The sequence below is a fragment of the Gekko japonicus genome, unplaced genomic scaffold, assembly GCF_001447785.1.
Source record: "Gekko japonicus isolate JY-2015 unplaced genomic scaffold, Gekko_japonicus_V1.1 scaffold576, whole genome shotgun sequence".
NCBI lineage: Eukaryota > Metazoa > Chordata > Lepidosauria > Squamata > Gekkonidae > Gekko > Gekko japonicus.
The window spans coordinates 609,627-629,027 of NW_015172022.1; the positions used below are offsets into that span (position 1 = coordinate 609,627).

A 19,401-nucleotide genomic window follows, 5' to 3' on the forward strand; every position below is an offset into this window, starting at 1 on the left:
GGATGTGTATGGTTTTCAGGAAAGAAGCACGCACACATGCACGCAAAGTAAGATTTATATACATATAGATAGAAAAGTAATAAATGGTGACAGCATGTAACTGAAGCAGAATTTGAGTCCAAGCCCCAAGACCTCTGTGAAATGTCTGAGTGAGGAGTGATTAGTAAAGGGGACTGAGCTACCTGTCAGGTGGTACCTCTGTGAGTGAGAGGGAGGACCTGGTTTGTAAAAGGGTTGGGGCTCTTTATATATTTTAAAAGAGGTAAGACAGTTGGCGCATTCTGACTGTCTGACCTATCTATCCTGAACCTGTGTGACGAAGGCTACAGTGGGTGATAGGTTCTCTGAGTGAGAAAGGGGGGTCATGGGAATTTAAAAGTTTTTTGAAAGTCAAATATTTTCAAATCATTTCCATGTGTGTAGGACTGAATGAAGTAGAAATTACATCACTGACCAGAAAGGAAATGGTTCTCAGCAATATGCCAGAAGTACCATATATTAATATTTCATCAATGATGTCACAACGTTTCCTTTCTGATTCAAATTGTGTGGTTCATATTGTGACTTTAGATCACTGTATATTGGGGTAACTTGCTTTTATTTATAAACAGCAGGCAGCAGTTCCAGTCATGTTCTCTGGATTTAAACCCGTTAGGAAAACTATAATTCTGAGATAGTAAGACCAAGACTATCTGGTTTTGATCTGCTATAATCCTAGAAAAAGTGATTTAAAATTTGAAGCTGATTGCTTTGGGTGACTTGGTTTTAAAGCAAGAAATGGATGAATGGTTATTACCTTGACTGGGAACCATTATTTTAAGCCACAGCTGTTGCACAGTCAGATATTTCTTAATGATAAATTGAGAAAATGAGGTGCTAGTCTTTGCACTAGTCTGTCTCACATATTTTGTATTTTAACTGTACAACTGAGAGCCTCTTGTTATGATTTGGAGTACTGCCATTGCCTACAAGTTGCTATTCAGTAGATGTTTTCCTTGCTGTTGTTCCTTTTTAGCACTCCATTTATAAGGATGACTAGGGATTTACCTGAGCAAAGTATAACAGTGCAGTGGTTTGTTTTTATGGGGTAGCATGAGAATTTAGAAAAATTAATTTTAAAATAACCTATCACTTACTCTTACAGGTGCTTTCGTTTACACACCCTATCTCGTTCCATTCAGCTGAAACTTTTGAATCTCTCCTGGCATGTCTGAAAATGGATGATGAAAAGGTGGCTGAAGCTGCATTGCAAATTTTCAAAAACACAGGAAGCAAAATTGAAGAGGATTTTCCACACATCAGATCGTGAGTTGAATACGTTTATATTGCTCTGCTACATGATTCCACAGTGAATTAGACTTTAGAAATACTCAGCTAAACCTGCTTCTCTTTTAAATCAATAATAAAATGCTCTTTGGTTTTGATGGGGCTGTAATGAACTATAGTTTTTATTAAATTAGGGAGTTAAGAGGGAAAGTTATGGCAAGGAGCACCTGTATCCCTGGCTGTTCTGACAATGCTCTTCTCCACTTTTTTACATATGATGAGGGCATAAGAAGCATGTCTTACTTTCCATCCACTCAATGTACCTGTTCTATGAGATGACAAGACATCTCTGTGCAGCATTCAAATATACACATGAAATCCAGTGTCAGTAGAGCATGAGTAGGTCTGACCAGGTCACCGCTCTGGTTGAAGGCATTATGTACTGCAGATGAAAGCTGGGAATCCAACTGTAGACCTGGATCTAACAGTGGATCAATCTGCAGTCTGCTCCTTCAGGAACAGATACAATCCCATCAACATTAGCAAACAGTATCTCAGTCATTATCTCAATTGAGCTTTAGTTTATTGGCCCCCATCTAATCGATAACTGAGGTAAGAAACCAGTTTGGACATCTACAACTTTACTAGAATGTAACTCTACAGTCAGTCACTTATCTCCAGATGGCTTTCCTCAGCAATTTATGTAGGTATTACAGCACATGAGGGAACAGATTGAACCATATAGAACTTAGTGGCGTAACTGTCATATGGCCAAACAAAACTTCCCTAATCCTACCTTCTAGAAATTATTAACCAGGTAGGAACAGAACCAGCCAAACAGACAGGATGGATACCATGGTTGATGGTATCCAAAGCCCCTAGGAGGTAAAGCTGAGAGGTGTACTCCATTATCTTCACAGCAGGGGTCATCTGCTAGGGTAACCGAGGCGAAACAGTCTTGAAGCCTGCATAGCTATATTTCTTATAGTTTTCAGGGGTCACAGAAATGCTCCTTAAGTGTAAAAATCCTTAATTTTAAAAAACAAACTTTAAAAAAGATAGGCTATTTAATTTTAATACTGACAAGGAAATGTTCTTTGTGTTTTTGGCACTAACTAGAGAGGCTGAAATATGCCCATGGGAGAGCCTAGTCTTTGGAACTATAATCACAATCTTTTGCAATGCTTCTATATCTGTATTATTAAAAGAAGTATGAAGCAGCGGTTGTATGTGTACGTGAGGATTTGTTTTTTGCTAAGTATTTTATTTATTTATCGTATGGCAGAGTTGCACACAGGAAGCATATAATAATATAAAATACATGACCAAGTTGATACAGTGGGTTTGCAGACCAATTGGGTGATCCCCCTAAATACTAACATCTGAATTTTCAATCCACCCAATCACAGCTGGGGAGAGTTCAGAGAGTTCCATCACATCTCCCTGGAAAGCGTGGCACACACATTCCTGTGACAGATAGAAAATAGTTTGGCAGGCTGCACCACAATCACATTCATGTCCTGGTATTTTGCCCCATTTAAACAACAGGTCTGCACAACTGCCAAAACCCCATTCGTATTCTGTTGGCCGTCTTCTATACTTTACATGGCATTCAGGAAAGAGCCATGTTTCATAGATAAAAAGGAATATATATCCTTCATTGATCCCTCATTTCAAGAGGTTGCTATAAACGTCATAAATAAAAGAGTTAAAATGTTTCAACCATCCTTGTTTGATAATATGTGATTTTTTAAAAATTACCTTTTAACTTTCAGAGCCCTGCTTCCAGTTTTGCATCACAAAGCTAAAAAAGGACCTCAACGCCAGGCCAAGTATGCCATTCACTGCATCCATGCAATATTTTCCAGCAAAGAAACTCAGTTTGCACAGATATTTGAGGTACAATTTAAAAAAAAAAAAACATTAAAACTTACAGTGCACTGAATTTTTCAGTGAAAGGTAGCAGAATGATGAGGCATGTTAAAACATAATTTTAACGAACATCTAAAACCTTTTATTAGTGTCTTTCATTAGTAGGTTTGAAAAACTGGAGTTTTTTTAATGTATTGTAGTAGACTGCTGACTGATATCTGGAACTCAACACTTTCCTTCATTTATACCTATGTTTATGTTTCAGCCATTACATAAGAGTCTTGATCCAAGCAACCTTGAACATCTGATTACACCTCTGGTGTCCATTGGTCACATAGCCTTGTTGGCACCTGATCAGTTTGCTGCCCCATTGAAAACCTTGGTGGCCACTTTTATTGTTAAAGATTTGTTAATGAGTGACAGGGTAAGAGTTTTTCATTGTTGTTTTATTTTTCTCTAGTAACAAATTTGGAGACAGGAAAAATAAAAGTGGCAATAAAGATATTTTTGCATATCAGATTTTTAAAAAATATATGTATATGACTGTATAGAAAAGGATGCAGTTGTCAGATTATGCCTAAACAAATCTCTCTAAATCAGTAACAAAACAACTTAAATGTACTAAAATCATGTAAGACAAAATAGAGATGTAAAAGCTAAATCATGTTAAAAGATTGACTTGGCTATCTTCTTCTTCTTCCCCATAGCCTTGCAGAAGAAAATTAAACAGACACAATCAGATATTCCGAGCATTAGAGTGCTCATATGTTTTACATTCATACTGTGATCCATTTTTTGAAAACCAATTCACACAGTGTCCTCTTGACAAATAAATGTGTGCAGAACCAATCTGCTGCAGCTATTTGTTGGAAGAAATGTAATTAGCCTTTTAAAAATTAAACCTTAGAAAGTGTTCCTAGGAGCTTATTATTCACTCCACGTTTCAAAGAGAAAATCCAGATGCAAATATCCTTCGTTTTTGCTGCTTTTATTTTCACAGAGCATACAAATAACATTCCAACTAAATGATCAGATATGCATGTTTTCAGATTATCAGATTGTTAATATTTTCACAGGTTAGTAGGAGAAAGATACTCCCTTTAGTTTATGCTATTGGACTGGCATGTGTTAAACAACAGCAGTTGTTGCATTTGTGCATCTGCACCTAAATCTCTGCCCTTAGTTGCAATAGTGTGGTCACATTTCGCTTGCATTGGGGGATGTAATGGGTTAGATCCATGCTAAATTGGCAGTTTCCATTGATTCCCCCTTCCCACTGCAGACTCCCCTCATGCCTTTCCTCGAGGGCCACAATCCCCACAGGAGCAGCATTTTGTGGTGATCACTAGGCTGCAGTAGGAGGGATGACAGTTTCATTATACTAATGTTAAAAGATTGTGTAGAGAAGTATAACCACTTCATCAAAGCTTGGTAAAGATATTGAGGAAATAACAATTTGTTAAACTTTGTTCAGATGCCTGGAAAAAAGACAACTAAGCTTTGGGTGCCTGATGAAGAAGTTTCTCCTGAGACACTTGTAAAGGTGAATTGCTTAAAGAAAACCTGTAGTTGCGTACTTAACCTGACCATAAGCATATTATGACATGTCTTTAAATGCTATTGTTTACTTTCATTCTCATTTATTTCTTGTCTAATTCTCTTGTCTAAGGTAGCTTGTAGAGGTGCTTCTGAGATGGTAGACATGTGATTTATTTATGTAGAATATTGAGGTGGTGTAGATTCTATGTAGAGGTGGTGTGCTGTAGTAGGCAGAGTGTTAGACTAGGACCTGGATTCAGATCCCTGCTCTGCTACAAAGCTGTGGATGATCTTGGGCTAGTCACACACTCGCATCCTAACTGTTATGGTTGAATAGGGGTGGGGGAGCAGTGTGAGTGCCTTGGAGGAAGGGCAGGATAAAAATGGACAGATAAGGTAGGATATTGTTTGTAATTCCTTTGTGACTGCTTTTTCATGTCTACTTTAAGCAATAATTTATTTGCATGTGTTTTTATTATCATAAGTCTCCCCCCCCCCCCAAACTGCTTATAATATTCTGTCAGGTTCAGTTTCACAGCTGCTTTGTAAACAGACCTCTGTTTAACATAGACCAGTTGTACACATATTTAGAAGTAAATATTTGATTATTCTTTGGGAGGAAGGAGTGTGTGTTTATCTGTGTCTACATATAAAAAAACACTCAAATCCTGCTGATAGTTCAGCAGTGGTAGTATAGTTGACTATAAAAATCAAGGACTGTTCCCACTACTTGGGGAACTTCTGAAGGTATTCACTAATTTCTTTTTAGCCAATCTAAGTACTGAGAAGATTGAGTGCTTTAGCCTTAATGCAACTGAAATGGCAATGTTGGTTGCTAGTAACTGCAATTTAGTGTTAACAAGCCTCATTGAATGTTCTAGGCATCATTTTTGGCCACTCGCTAATATGTACAGGCTACGAATTAGATTACTAGAGTTATTGCATCAATCTAATATGTATGATATAATTTGTTTTTATTATTTCTCAATATTTATTTCAGATTCAGGCCATCAAGATGATGGTTCGATGGTTGCTAGGAATGAAGAATAACCACAGCAAATCAGGAACCTCCACCCTGAGATTGTTAACAACAATATTACACAGTGATGGAGACCTGACAGAACAGGGGAAGATTAGGTATATAGACATCTAATTCAATTCTTTGAGTTACCTCTTTTAGTTGAAGGCACACTCTCAATCTTATCCAGAGATATGCACACAGAATGGCCAGTGAGGACAAGGGTGAAGAGACAAGATACCTTTGTCCTCGCCAAACAGGTGGCTGGTATTACAAAAGCTAACCACTGACCCTTTTGGTAGTCGGCAGGTCTGGTTCCCAGTGCAGTTCCGTGAACTAGAAATGCAAATCACAGAGCTGGATATGTAAATTCAGCCCAAGCTTCTATGGCAGATGGCATACCACTTCACCCTTTTCTTTGTGAAGATGGGTAGGGATTTTTTTAAATCATAATGTCTGGATAGAGAAGCCTCTGTGTGTGTGCGTGTGTGTGTGCGTGTGTGTGTGTGGAGATCTTGCACATCATAACTAGTTCACCAATCTCTCTTTTCTCCCCCCAGCAAACCAGATATGTCTCGTCTGAGGTTGGCTGCTGCTAGTGCTATTGTGAAGCTGGCACAGGAGCCTTGTTATCATGAAATCATCACGTTAGAACAATACCAGCTGTGTGCATTAGCAATTAATGTAAGGAAACTGAAGGAGTGACATATATGGGAGGGAGTTGGGCAGTTACTGGCTGTGTATGCTAATTATGCATGATTTGCAACTTCCTTAGCTGGCAAATTAATCAACATCTCTAAAATGCCATTTCTTTCTTCCAGGATGAGTGTTATCAGGTTAGACAAGCATTTGCTCAGAAGCTTCACAAGGGCCTGTCAAGGCTACGGCTACCGCTAGAGTATATGGCCATTTGTGCTCTGTGTGCAAAGGATCCAGTAAAAGAGAGAAGAGCTCATGCAAGGCAATGCCTGGTGAAAAACATAAATGTCAGAAGGGAATATCTGAAACAGCATGCAGCAGTCAGTGGTAAGAAATGAATGAGGAACAACCAAAAGTGTATAAAGATCTTTTTTGTCACTGGATTGTTCTAAATTCAGTTGTTCTCCTGCCTCTGTAATCTGTGCCCTCCAACAACATATGTGTGTTTTGACATTCCTATTGCCTCTGTAATCTGTGCCCTCCAACAACGTATAAGTGTGTGTGTTTTGACATTCCTGTTACTATGACTTTGCTTAACAGTGGAAGGATTTGAAATCATTGCAGAGAAGCAAAGGGTACATGTGAAATTTGAACCTCTTCTCCGCACCCCTCCCCATGCAACTCAGGGACAGGAGGGTTAAAAAATCCGTTCTATTCATTCATTTTAGAAAAATGGGAAACATTTCATTTGAGAACCACTGGAAGTTACATCTTCTGTTCTGGATGCTGTTCCTCTCAGCCACAGATAAAGTTACATCTTCTGTTCTGGATGCTGTTCAGTCCAGTGGAAGCTGACTGAAGTCACTGAATGGAAGAGATTACCCACATCCAGAGGCTGACTTCTTCTTTTCTTCCTTTGTGGCAGGCCTGGGCTGTAACACTAAAAACAAGTTTGGGATATGAGTTTGGTTATCTCTTTGATAAGGCCCTGCTTTCAGGTCTCTTTTTTTATCCCCTGCCTTCCTGACCCATTCCAGTCTTCCTTTCTACTGTAACAACATAGCTCCTCAGCCAGTGATGAAAGTTAAAGAGTGGCAGATGACTGTCAGGAAACTCTTCTAAACAAAGACTAAAAGAGCTGACAATTACCATTAGAGGGGCTAATATTTGAAAGGAGACACTAGGGGGAGAGAAACTTGTAACCCTGTAAATCTAAGGCTTTGATTGAGCACTGGCGGTTAGGTGGATGCATTTGGAGAAGCCCTCATTCATAGTGTTAATCCCTGCTTATCCTTGTCTGCAGGTTATTTCAGTTTTAAGGCAGAAACTGAGAAATATCTTACGAAAGTTATAATCTTGCAGTGTTGAAATCTGATGCCTAAAGGGGGGAATTATTGCATAGGGTGTTTATTGGATTTGGTGCCAGTTTTGGCCTTTCTCCAAATGTAACTGAACAATATAGATCACAGAATGGCAGAGCATCATGGTCTTTATGTAGCCACACATGGGAATAATGTATGTGCAGGCCAGCTGCTAAAGATCCCAGACTTGGTAAGGGCTTTCCCACCTTTGGGTTGTGAGAGAAAAGATGGGCACACCTACTTCTTTCACTCCATCCCCACCTCTCCAAGGTGAGGAAAAAATTGTCATTTTCCTTTTGATTTTGGTGAATTCTGACCTTTCATTTTAACTCAAAATCAACAAGATGATTGTGTCTGTCTGGTTCTGGCAAAATTTATTTCCCCAAAAGGACAGAAAAGGGGGGAAAGAGAAAACTTAACCCAAAAGAATGAATTAAGAACCTCATAAGAACATAAGAACATAAGAGATGCCAATGTTGCATCAGGCCAAAGGCCCATCCAGTCCAACACTCTGTATCACACAGTGGCCAGAAATACCAGTGCCATCAGGAGGTCCACAAGTGGGGCCAGGACATTAGAAGCCATCCCACTGTTGACCCCCCCAAGCACCAAGATGACAGAGCATCACTTGCCCCAGAGTCCCTATCTATACCTTGTGGCTAATAGCCACTGATGGACCTCTGCTCCATATGCTTATCTAATTCCCTTTTGAAGCCGTCCATTTGAAACCTCAAATGTTAAATGAATCCAAATTAAAAGGCCCAGTATATAAATAACTGAATATAAGATGTGAATATTTATCAGATATACAAAAATGTATTTATTACAAAATGATTTTATTACACTATACACTACTACATTACATTGGCTTCATACTGCACGTGAGAATGATTTTCTTTGGACCCGAATAGGGAGGTATACAGTTGAATTACCACTCAAGATATGTGTACCTGACTAGGGCAGAAGGTGATTTCAAATGAGGTCTCTTAATTATACCTCTGCCTTGAGTCACGGACATTGATTAGAAAACAATCCCAACTTGGTCCTATATTGAGTAATTATTGTAATATTATGTCAGTGTCTGGAGCTAATGTGTAATCATTATGTTGTTGAAGGCTTTCACGGCCAGAGTTCATTAGTTGTTGTAGATTTTCCAGGCTGTATGGCCGTGGTCTTGGTATTGTGGTACCTGATCTTTCTGTGTTATACGTCTGACGATGCCAGTCACAGCTGCTGGCGAAACGTCAGGTACCACAATACCAAGACCACAGCCATACAGCCCAGAAAATCTACAGCAACTAATGTAATCATTATGCTTGACTACTGAAGAAGGCCATAACGCTGAAATGTGTTCGGTCAGGGTCACATATGGTCTATGTTTGAGATAACTGTATGATTTTAATTTGAATTGAGGCTATATTTGGGCCTGTAATTGCTTTTAAAACATTTTGTAATAAATACATATATTTTTGTATATTTGATAAATATTCACGTCTTTTATTCAGTTATTTATATACATGGCCCTTTAATTTGGATTCATGTAACCTTCTAGGTTCTTAATAAAGTTCATTTCCCTATCTTAGAAATAGGTGTGCCCTTCCCTTCTCTTGTGGAAAGTAGTGGGAAGAATAATTGCGTAGGGGGAGGAGCTCCTGTGCCATTCAGTACTGGAAGTCTCCACAGCTGGCTTATACTTGCACAGTACTCATGTCAGTCTGCAACAGGTGATCACTTAGTAACAAGTAAATGCAGCCATGTGTTCTCCTGAGGTGGCAGCTGGAGGTAGAGAACACATCTGGGATAGCACATTCTCAGCTACAGACATCATATTGCAAGGCTGCCTAGCTTTTGAGACCAGCCTTGCTTGTTTGGCTAGCTGGCTCTTTATTTATTACACATTCATTATGCCCTTCCTCTAAGATATCTCAGGACTTTGCATATGACTCTGCCCTTCTCCATTTTATTCTCACAATAACTTTGTGAGATGGATTAGGATGAGACAATGGCCCAGTGCCACCCCAACAGGTCTGTCTAGTCCAGTAATAACCCACTACTGGCCAGCAGTGAATGGATTTACATGCGCTCATAGCAGAAGTGACACACATCCATCTGTATTACTTAAAAAAATTCTCTGACTCTTTCCAAGGGGCTTAAGGGAAAAGAATCTGTAGGGAAGAAAAGTATGATGTTCACCACCACCATTCACCAAGTATCTTGGGAAAGCACATTTCTTTCTTTGATTACAGCCATTCTCCAGCAAGTCAGAACTGCTATTTACCTAGACTGTAGGCAGTTTTCTAGAAGGTTCCAAGAGGCTTTCCCCCCTTCCCGATTTATGCATTTTAATCTCAGCATTACTGTTAGCGATGTGGTTGCTCCTTCTTGCCTTTTCTCCCTGAGGGACCTCACAGTGGCAGTGCAGGCACACTGAGGAGGTGGCAGTTCTCAGCCTCTTTGCTTAGCTAAGAAAATATCAACTGGTTTGCATTAAGCACAACATGTCAGCAGAGTAGTGTTCAGGACTTGCCAGAATTTGTATAAAAGGGCCAACAGTTCTCACGTATTTGGACGTGTCTGCAAGGGCCCTGTGTCAGGCACCAGAAAGGCATGACATGCTCCCAAAAGAAGGCCAGCAAGGTCAAAGCCAAATGGAAGGAGTATTTACCCCCTTTATAAGCAATCTCCACCATGAAAAATGGATTACCTCAGCAGTCTGGCTAAGTCAGTCAGAGTGGATGCTCAACTCCCAAGTGTTCAACCAGCCAAAATAGTTCCTTTAACAGACACATGATTGAGCTGCTCCCAGTCATTCAGGAAATAGCTAACCGTACAGTGGAGATTGGTGTAATCCAAGAACTGATATGGTTGATTCTGTGATGTGACTGTGATGTACAGTCGCATAATCAGTACTGGTACTGCAAAATGCCAAAAAGTCCCAATTTAATTGTCATCCTGATATCAAAGGTGTGTGTCCCTCATACACATCATAGCTCTAATTAACCCTCCAGCCATTTGCAGGTTCTCTTCGATGTAAGATCTTCTAGAGCAGGGGTGTCAAACATGGCCTGGCGGCCGGATTAGGCCCCCAGAGGGCTTCTATCCAGGCCCGCAGTGGAACTGGCCATCTCCTGCTTCCAGTTCTGCTGCTGCATCATAGCTTGCTTCACCAGACTTTCTTAATCACTCAGCCATTTCATGTTTTAACCTGGGTCCTAGACTCAGAACTCTGAGCATGAGATTTCTGTGGTGAATGTCAATAAATCAAAAGTAGGTTTGCAGCTTACAGATACACACTTGAACAGCATACTCAAGATTGCAACAGCACAGACATTTTGATGCAATAATTCAGAGCATGACGTGTCAGGTATCAGGTACCTTTAAATAAACAAAATATTGCAAGAGTGCCACTGTTTTAAGCATGTTTCTATTTTAAGTTTAAAAAATTGTGTTTGTGTCCTTTATAAAGTTTATATCTCTGCTACCTGGCATTACATTTTATGACACACATGGCCCGACCCAACAAGGTCTCATTTATGTCAGATCCGGCCCTCATAACAAATGAATTTGACACCCCTATTCTAGAGCATACAGCTTAATAGGGCTGACTTTCAAAAACTGTTTCTGATAGTTTATTGCTTTTGATTTTAGGGTTTGAGTGCTTGAGTCTTTGTCAGTCATTAAGAGCAAAACAGTGTTGAGGCCTGGTCACTCCTTCATGTCCAAAGCAAGTATATTCTACAGGGGTGTCAAACATAAGGCCCAGGGGCCAGAATCGGCCCATTCAGGGCTCTTATGCGGCCCATGAGCAACTGATGCAAGGGAGGGAACAGGAGACTGCTGGGGGGGGGGGAGTGGGTGGAGTCACTCCGATTGTGGCTTCAGCATGACAGAACAACCTTGTCTCCAGCAGTCAAGCAGTGTGGGAGCATCTGGCCGGTGCTGCACTATTGGCTCTCCTATCTGCCTATATGGGTTTTCCTTTGGACCCCCCTCCCGGCCCATGGGGCTTTGCAGTGAGGATGTACTAACTTGGAGCTTACCAGCTGCTGTCCTTCATACAGTTTATATCTTCGGTACCTGACATTACATTTTATGGCACACATGGCCCAAGCCCAACAAAGTGACATGTATGTAATAAACATAGTAAATGAGTTCTGCACCTCTGTTCTACATGTTACGATGAGGGGTACTTCCCTTCATGTTCTATCCTAGTCATTGCCCTCATGTTCCATCCTCGTCATTGTACATCGGCCAGAGGGTGATTCACAAATCAAAAGTATAAATAAATAAATAGTCGGTTTCCTCTGGGATTGGATATGTAGGGAAGCAGAGAAATGACACAAGCACTACACATTTGTAGAGCCTGGAGATTTTGTCTGTTATCTGAGAGATGTTGGTTTTCATTATGCTTACCTCTCAAGGAAGGCCTGTGTCAGAACCCAACATTTCCAGGTGCCTTAATAGGTACACAGAGTTCTCATCTTAATGGTTGAGAGAGGATGTACTCCAATGGGTTCACTAATTCATCAGGAGAATATTTCTTCATGAGGGGGTGTGTGTGTGCGTGTGTGCGTGCTTGAGGAGACACATGGAAGGCAGCTGTTCAGTTAACTATTTCAACCCTGCCTTTCTTTTTGAAAAACGTTTGAGGTTGCTAATAGACACATTTAAAACAAAAGTGGCAAAAAATGACTAAAAATCAGAGCAGCCCAAACCACCAAAACAACCAACAAGAGCTTGGAAGAATTAAAAACATCTTCAGTATTTCTGGACAAGGATTGCCAGATACAGTGTCATCATAGAAAATTTCCTAGACCCAACTCACCACTTACCCAAGCCCATTTTTCTCTTAACCAAAACAGCATTGGGTAGGAGGTATGGGAGAGAGTGGTGCTGATGTATTCTGCATGCTGTTGGTGATGGGACCCAATTTAGGGATGGTACTAATTTTGTATATTACAAATATAATGGTTACTTACTGGGCACTTAGGGAGGAAAGGATTTTTTTTTCATCTTTACAGTCTTATATTGGTGTAGGAGGGTGGAATTGTATGCCTTTATTTTCTGATCTATACAGTGAAATTCTGAAACTCATAAAATTAGACAGTTGGCATTTCTAGGAAGTCCCTCTACCTTGTCTTCAGTATTTCTTCTGAGAGTTTTGTTGCACAGATCTAATGTGTTAGGGTCAGGGGTCGTTTCGTAGAAAAAGAGCTTGGGGAACTCATTAGCATAACTCATAAGGCCACACCCCCTGACATCACCGGAAGTGTGTCATAAGGCCACACACCCCGCCCCCAACGGTCCCGGCCATCGGCGGCCTTGCAGCTCCACTGCCGAACCCCATGAGGGGCCCGGCGGTGGACCTGCAAGGCCAGCGGGAGTGCAAGGAAGCCCCGCGAAGGCCCTCCCTGGCCCCAGGCAGGCAGGGGTGGGGAGAGGTAGGGAGGAAGCAACTTACCCTCCCTCTTCTCCTGTCTCCTCCTGGCTGAATGAGGGCCAGAAGCGGGGCAGCCGGAAGCAGGGGGCGGGGCTTCGTCATGTGCCACACACCCCATACCTCACCCCGAAATGACCTCTGGTTAGGGTCCTTTATCATGTATGTGAAATTTCTTAATTAGTCTAATGTACCATGTTCTGTATAAGTTCAGCAAGCTTGTATGTTATATGGTAAAGGTACTATATAATGCTATTTTGATTTTTTTTAACTTTATGCTTTCAGAGAAACTTTTGTCACTTTTACCAGAGTATGTTGTTCCATATACTATTCATCTTCTGGCACATGATCCAGATTATGTCAAAGTCCAAGATATTGAACAACTGAAAGACATTAAAGAGTAAGACTTTTTAAAAATGATTTTGGACAATCATCAGCACTTATTTGTTAGTCTATATTAACAAATCTGTTTGTATGAACTTGTTTATTTGACTAAGGAAATTGTTTTTCAAAGCCATATTTGGTTTGCAAAATCAAGGAAATCAGTTAATTTAGAATGACTGGAAATAATTATAAAGTAAGGTATTTTTGCAGAGAATTTTTGTTTTGTTTTCTGACAGCTTTGTTTTTAATGTAGAATCTTTCTTCTAGGTGTCTTTGGTTCATATTGGAAATATTGATGGCTAAAAATGAAAATAACAGTCATGCCTTTATCAGAAAAATGGTGGAAAATATTAAGCAGACTAAAGATGCTCAAGGACCTGATGATCCCAAAATGAATGAAGTAAGTTGAATTAAAAATATTTGGACACCACAAATAGTTTAAAAATCTCTTATTTATAGGAGAATTTTTCTAATCTTAAATGGCCAGCTGTGTGAACCTGTATAACTTTCCAGCTTAATGGTATGATTGGCATGTCTGTAATCATCTCCACATTTTTCCAAGGAGGATTTTCTTGGTTTCTCCTTCAGCTTCAGCCAACTGATCTCCTCTGAATGCTGTTCCTGGAGTTTAGCTAACCTCAGGAATAGCATAGGGGGCAAAGGGTAAGGGTCAGGAGAGGGAGGCAGAGAAATCATCAACCTCCAGTCCTGCATTTGGAAGTACCATTTAATTGGAATAACCACATCGTTCGATACATTCTAGGTTTTTGGGAGAGGGGCATTTATGTACAGCGTCTGATGAAATGGTTTGTATGTAGCTCTGAATGAACAGGGACCCTCTGAGCCTGTGACTCTCAAAAAGGTACCAAGACCCAAGAGACATTGAGGAGGGCAATGCATTTTTCAGAATCACTCAGATTTGTAAGAGAAATGTGGACCAGACTAACATTCTCTTTTCAGGATATATGTAGTGTGCCCCTAGACAGTATCACAGAATTTGTGAGCTGTGAATAAAAAACCATTTTTGCATTTAGTATCACGGTGGACGTTTAACTCCACATAAAAGGTGGAAATTCCAAATGACTCTTCCAGTTTGGCTTTTTCATGAGTTATAATTTGTTTTATGTTTGCATCTCTCTGTGTTTTGCAGAAACTTTACACAGTGTGTGACATAGCAATGAACATCATCATCTCAAAGAGCACAACATACAGTTTGGAATCTCCCAAAGACCCTGTACTTCCAGCCCGATATTTCACTCAGCCTGATAAGGTATAGTTCAGCTTGTGGATTAAAGTCTTCAGCCGGGGCGGGGGGGGGGGGACCCTTTTAATAAGAGAATTTAAGAGTAACTGTTAAATTTTCAACAAGTTCCAAAGGGTGCCCATGTTGATCTGTGGCTTCGGCTAAAGGTTGGATCCAGTGGAAATTTCTGGTGACATCAGTGGAACACAACGTCGTCTTCTACTCCTGCTGCTGCAGACCCCACTGCTCCCTGCAATGCTGTTTCAGGAGACAGTGGAGTCTAAGGAACAGCAGAAGGGGCAAATCAGCAAAGATCACCTCTCTTTTTGTTAGTGGACTACTGGATCCAACCCAGAGCATCTTAAAGACTAGTAGTTTCATTATGGCTTAAACTACAGTTAGCTCTATAAACCATAACACATTCTAGTCCACACAAACGTAAGGGCACAGTAAAAATTCAGAGGGGGTAACCCTTTAGTCTTGTGCAGCACAAAGAACAGAAATCTAGTGGCACCTTACATTAATCTAGTGTATAAATCAAATGCATTTTTGTGGGTTTTTTTCTCCTTTTGCTCCAAAAGTATGACAAAAAAATCTCTTTTGCTATTTAAAAAAATAAGAAATAACTCGTCTGGAGTTCAAATTACAGCCTAAACTTTATGATTCCTTCTTTTCCTTGCAGAACTTCAGCAATACCAAAAATTATCTGCCTCCAGAAATGAAGTCATTTTTCACTCCTGGAAAAGTGAGTTCTTATTTTTGTTTACTTAGCAGTACTGTTGGAAACATGATAACTAAAATAAAGTTAAGCCTTTTCCACAGAAAGGGTTCCATTTTTCTTTTTAAGGCATCAGGATTGAAAGTGTATGATAAGGAAAGCATCCTACTTCTGAAAAGTGAGGTTTGTACTGTATAAACTTTTGCAAGTGTTAATAGTTCAGCATCTGACCAATGTGTGAAACAAGATATGTATTGGAAAATCTGCTCTGCTCTGTAATGGGTCCTATTCAACTGCTGCTCAGGCTTTACACTCTGATGCCTTATTCCGTTACTTCGCAGAGAAAGTAATAACAACGCCATCTTTAACATCACAGAATCAGAGTGATCCTGTATTCAGATCTGTTGATTTATTTAAATGCTTGTACTCTGTAATAAAACCTACAAAAACAGTTTGAATTTAACAGACCCTTACTACATTTTTGCAGCAGATTAAGGCAGGCTTTCTTAATCTATTTGTTTATTTACTTGCCCTGCAGAAGATGGAAACAACCAGACTAAAGAAGGTTTTGGACACTATGCAGCAGAGCAGGGATTTGAACCTGGGTTGTCTTAGATTCTAGTCCGATATTATAACCACTAGGGATGGGCATGAACCTAAAAATTCTGGTTTGGTTCAGGGTGGTTCTTGAACTGAGCCAAGAATGTCCTGAACCAACCAGTTCAGGTTCCCCTTTCTCCTGGCTGCAGAGAAAAGGGGGAATCGCCCAGGAAGGGTTAAATCGTTGGCAGCCATTTAACCTGTTCCAATTTGTTTCTCCCCTGCTTGGAAGCGGGGGGGGAGAGCAAAACTGATGGGTTTAATTGCTTGTAGCCATTTAAACCTAATAGCTGATGGATGGACCCTGCCCCACTGTTAGGTTTAAATGGCTTGCAGCCATTTCAGCCTAACAGCAAGGCAGGTTGAAGTGGCTGGCAGCCATTTCAGTGATCTGTTTCACTGTGAAACCCACTGCTGAAATGGCTCATAGCCATTTAAACTTAGCAGGTGAGCTGTGGATACTCACCACTCAGCTGTATGGTTTAAATGGCCTGAACAGTCAAACCGGACAAAAGTCCAGTAAATGTTCAGGGAAGGTGCCTTCCCTGAACATTGGTTGGGGGCTCCGAACTGGGCCAAGTTCCTGCCAAATTTTGGCTCATGAACCAGTTCATGTCCATCCCTAATAACCACTACAACACACTGTCTCTTTGTTAGAAGCTGGGTGTAGTATCTGGCAAGTGATCAGCAAGACTTGAGTGTGAGTCTTTCTAGGCTGGTATGCTAATGCTGTGTTAGGTGTATGGGCCACTAAACTAGTTTTGCATAGTTGCTAGGAATGCTTGCACAGTCAAGTAATTTACACATGCTTTAAATGAAGTCTAAATGAAGCCACAGAATGAGCCATGCTCAAGGTAACTCTGAAATAGATATGTTGTGGTTTACATGGTAACTGTAAAAAGGGAAGTTTCTCATTGAAGATGAAAACTGCAGTTTGAACTTGACCATATGCCTTCTGGAGAAGAAGAAAAAACATTGACAGATGCCTTCAGTGAAGTTGGCATGTTGTGTTGTTTCATCATAGTTGGCAGTGAAAGTTTGTGCTATGTATCTGTTATGCAACTGTATTCATGTTAATATTTATGTTCTGTTATATTTATAGCCTTTGTATGTTGGTAATTAATTTAAAACCTAAATAAAGTTTCTAAATAGAATAATGATGATTTTGTTTACCGGTGTGGACTACTGTTTGAAGTTGAGGAAACTGGGGGGGAAAAATGGAACCTGGGTGTGGGGGGGGAAATACAGCTTTTGTCTATCTCTTTTGTCATGTATTTGATTTTGACAGTCAAACTTGGATGTATTGAAGTATAAATGCCTTGGGATTACAGAATCATAAAAAGTGTGCATACCATGTTTGGTTTGTTAATTGAGTCACATATCCATTGTCTTAAGTTTATAGGTTAAAATGGAGGCTTGTTTGTTCATTTTAAATTCCAGCCCAAAGCAGCCAACGTTCTTGGAGCCATTAATAAGCCTCTTTCATCAGCAGGCAAGCAATCCCAATCCAAATCTTCACGAATGGAAACTGTAAGCAATGCCAGTAGCAATTCAAATCCAAGCTCACCTGGGAGAATCAAAGGAAGGTGAGTATTCAGCAGAATTATTAGTCATATCCAATAGCTGAAGCCTCAATAGTTATGTAATAAGCACAAGAGAAAGGTTTGCTACCTCACTGTGTTATTATTCCAGATCAGTGATATGTTGATACTTCTTCTAGAGAAGCCGCTTTCTTTGCATTTGATGTAGAAAAGCTTAAATTGTAAATTGGCAAATGACATGATAACCATTAGTATCTGAAACAGTTGTATCATAAATTGCTATCATTAATGTTTGTTTCTGGATGTAATCTGTTTAGGATGCTTGGCTAGTCTATGTTTGTTTAACATGCTGTTGTTTTTAGTTTGGTATGTATTTGTTTCCCATTATGATCTTTGGCAGCTGTAGTTGTTAAATGGTTAAGTAAAGGTCAAGGATCCCTTGCTCGAAAGCCAGTCGAATCCGACTCTAGGGTTGCGGTGCTCATCTCTGTTTCGAAGCCGAAGAGCCAGCGCTGTCCGAAGACGTTTCCATGGTCATGTGGCCGGCATGACTAAACACCAAGGCGCACGGAACGCTGTTACCTTCCCACCGAAGTGGTACCTATTTATCTACTTGCAATTTCTTGCTTTCGAACTGCTAGGTTGGCAGTTAAATTGTTAAATGGTTAGATTAACCCGAAACTGCTGTCACTGGTGCAACTTTGTTCTTTGGTACTATGACAACTCTTCTCTTCTCTCTAGCATGGCTCTCTCTCCTTTTCCATTTAGGAGCCAGCCATGATTAGCAGTACATCTTCAGCATTTTTGCCAACTATGGTTGAGTTCAGATCCCAGTTTTCAGAGCCTACTTTGAACTATGTTTGTAGACTCTGGTTTTGAGCTAACTGTGGTAGTGGAAACACTGAAGAAGGCATAATAACTATGGTTAGCTCCAGCAAAGAAAGGGAGAATTTGAATGAGAGAATGTTTGGTTATTTTAAAATGCTTTTACCCTGCCTATCTCCTGCAAAGCAGGACCCAAGATGGCTTGTAATAAGAGACCCAGTAATAATTTAACATGTTTTCCCCTGTGGTAATTTGAAAGAGATCTGCATCAAATTAGTTGCTTCAGTTCTCTTTGAAAGTTAGAATCCTACAAGTGGAGACCCGCAAGAAACTTGCGGGATGGTTATCCTATCCCTCAAGCCTTTGCTTCCTCCTGTCTCCCCCTACCTCTCTCACACTCTGTCTCCCTTCTGCCCCCCCTTTCTTTCTCTCTCTCCTCCATGTATGGTTTGGAGGGTGAAGTCTATGGCATTATACTGGTCTGTAGTGTCTCCCCTCCTCAAATCCCACCCTCCCCAGGCTCCACCCCTCAAATGTCCAGGAATTTGCCAACCTGGAATTGGCAACACAATTTCCTTCCCACCCAACAGCCAACCTACCTTTATCTGCCTCTCTGTCTTCAACTTTCCATCTCCACACTCCTTTCCCACAGCCTCTACCTAGGAAAGTTACAGTCTTTCTCCACAGTGGGGACCAAAGCAGCTTACATTATTCTCTCCTCCTTTTTATCTGCACAACAACCCTGTGAGGTTGGCTAGGCTGAAAGTATGTGACTGGTCCAAAATCACACAGTCAGCTGCCACTGCAAGATGGGGATCTGAACCTGGATCTCGCAGACCCTACTCTGAAGCTCTAACTGCTACATCAAACTGGCTTTCATAGGGTGGCTGCTGATGAACCGTAGCAAGCAGCTGGGCCTACTTGAATCATGCAAATCAGGTGGTATCAAGTCACCCAG

The 19,401-nt window shown here is 40.5% G+C and overlaps 1 protein-coding gene across 1 annotated transcript in view; it reads left to right on the forward strand.

Annotated features, from left to right (window-relative positions):
• The window catches only part of PDS5B (PDS5 cohesin associated factor B), an 82,066-nt gene that overhangs the window by 54,798 nt on the left and 7,867 nt on the right, over positions 1-19,401 (forward strand). Inside the window, exons 18-29 of the mRNA XM_015420515.1 lie at positions 1,145-1,305; positions 3,042-3,165; positions 3,404-3,562; positions 4,613-4,681; positions 5,678-5,814; positions 6,256-6,379; positions 6,517-6,721; positions 13,418-13,532; positions 13,784-13,916; positions 14,667-14,786; positions 15,442-15,504; positions 17,518-17,663. Of these exons, the coding sequence (XP_015276001.1) occupies positions 1,145-1,305; positions 3,042-3,165; positions 3,404-3,562; positions 4,613-4,681; positions 5,678-5,814; positions 6,256-6,379; positions 6,517-6,721; positions 13,418-13,532; positions 13,784-13,916; positions 14,667-14,786; positions 15,442-15,504; positions 17,518-17,663 (1,556 nt within the window). The remainder of the gene's footprint in view (positions 1-1,144; positions 1,306-3,041; positions 3,166-3,403; positions 3,563-4,612; positions 4,682-5,677; positions 5,815-6,255; positions 6,380-6,516; positions 6,722-13,417; positions 13,533-13,783; positions 13,917-14,666; positions 14,787-15,441; positions 15,505-17,517; positions 17,664-19,401) is intronic.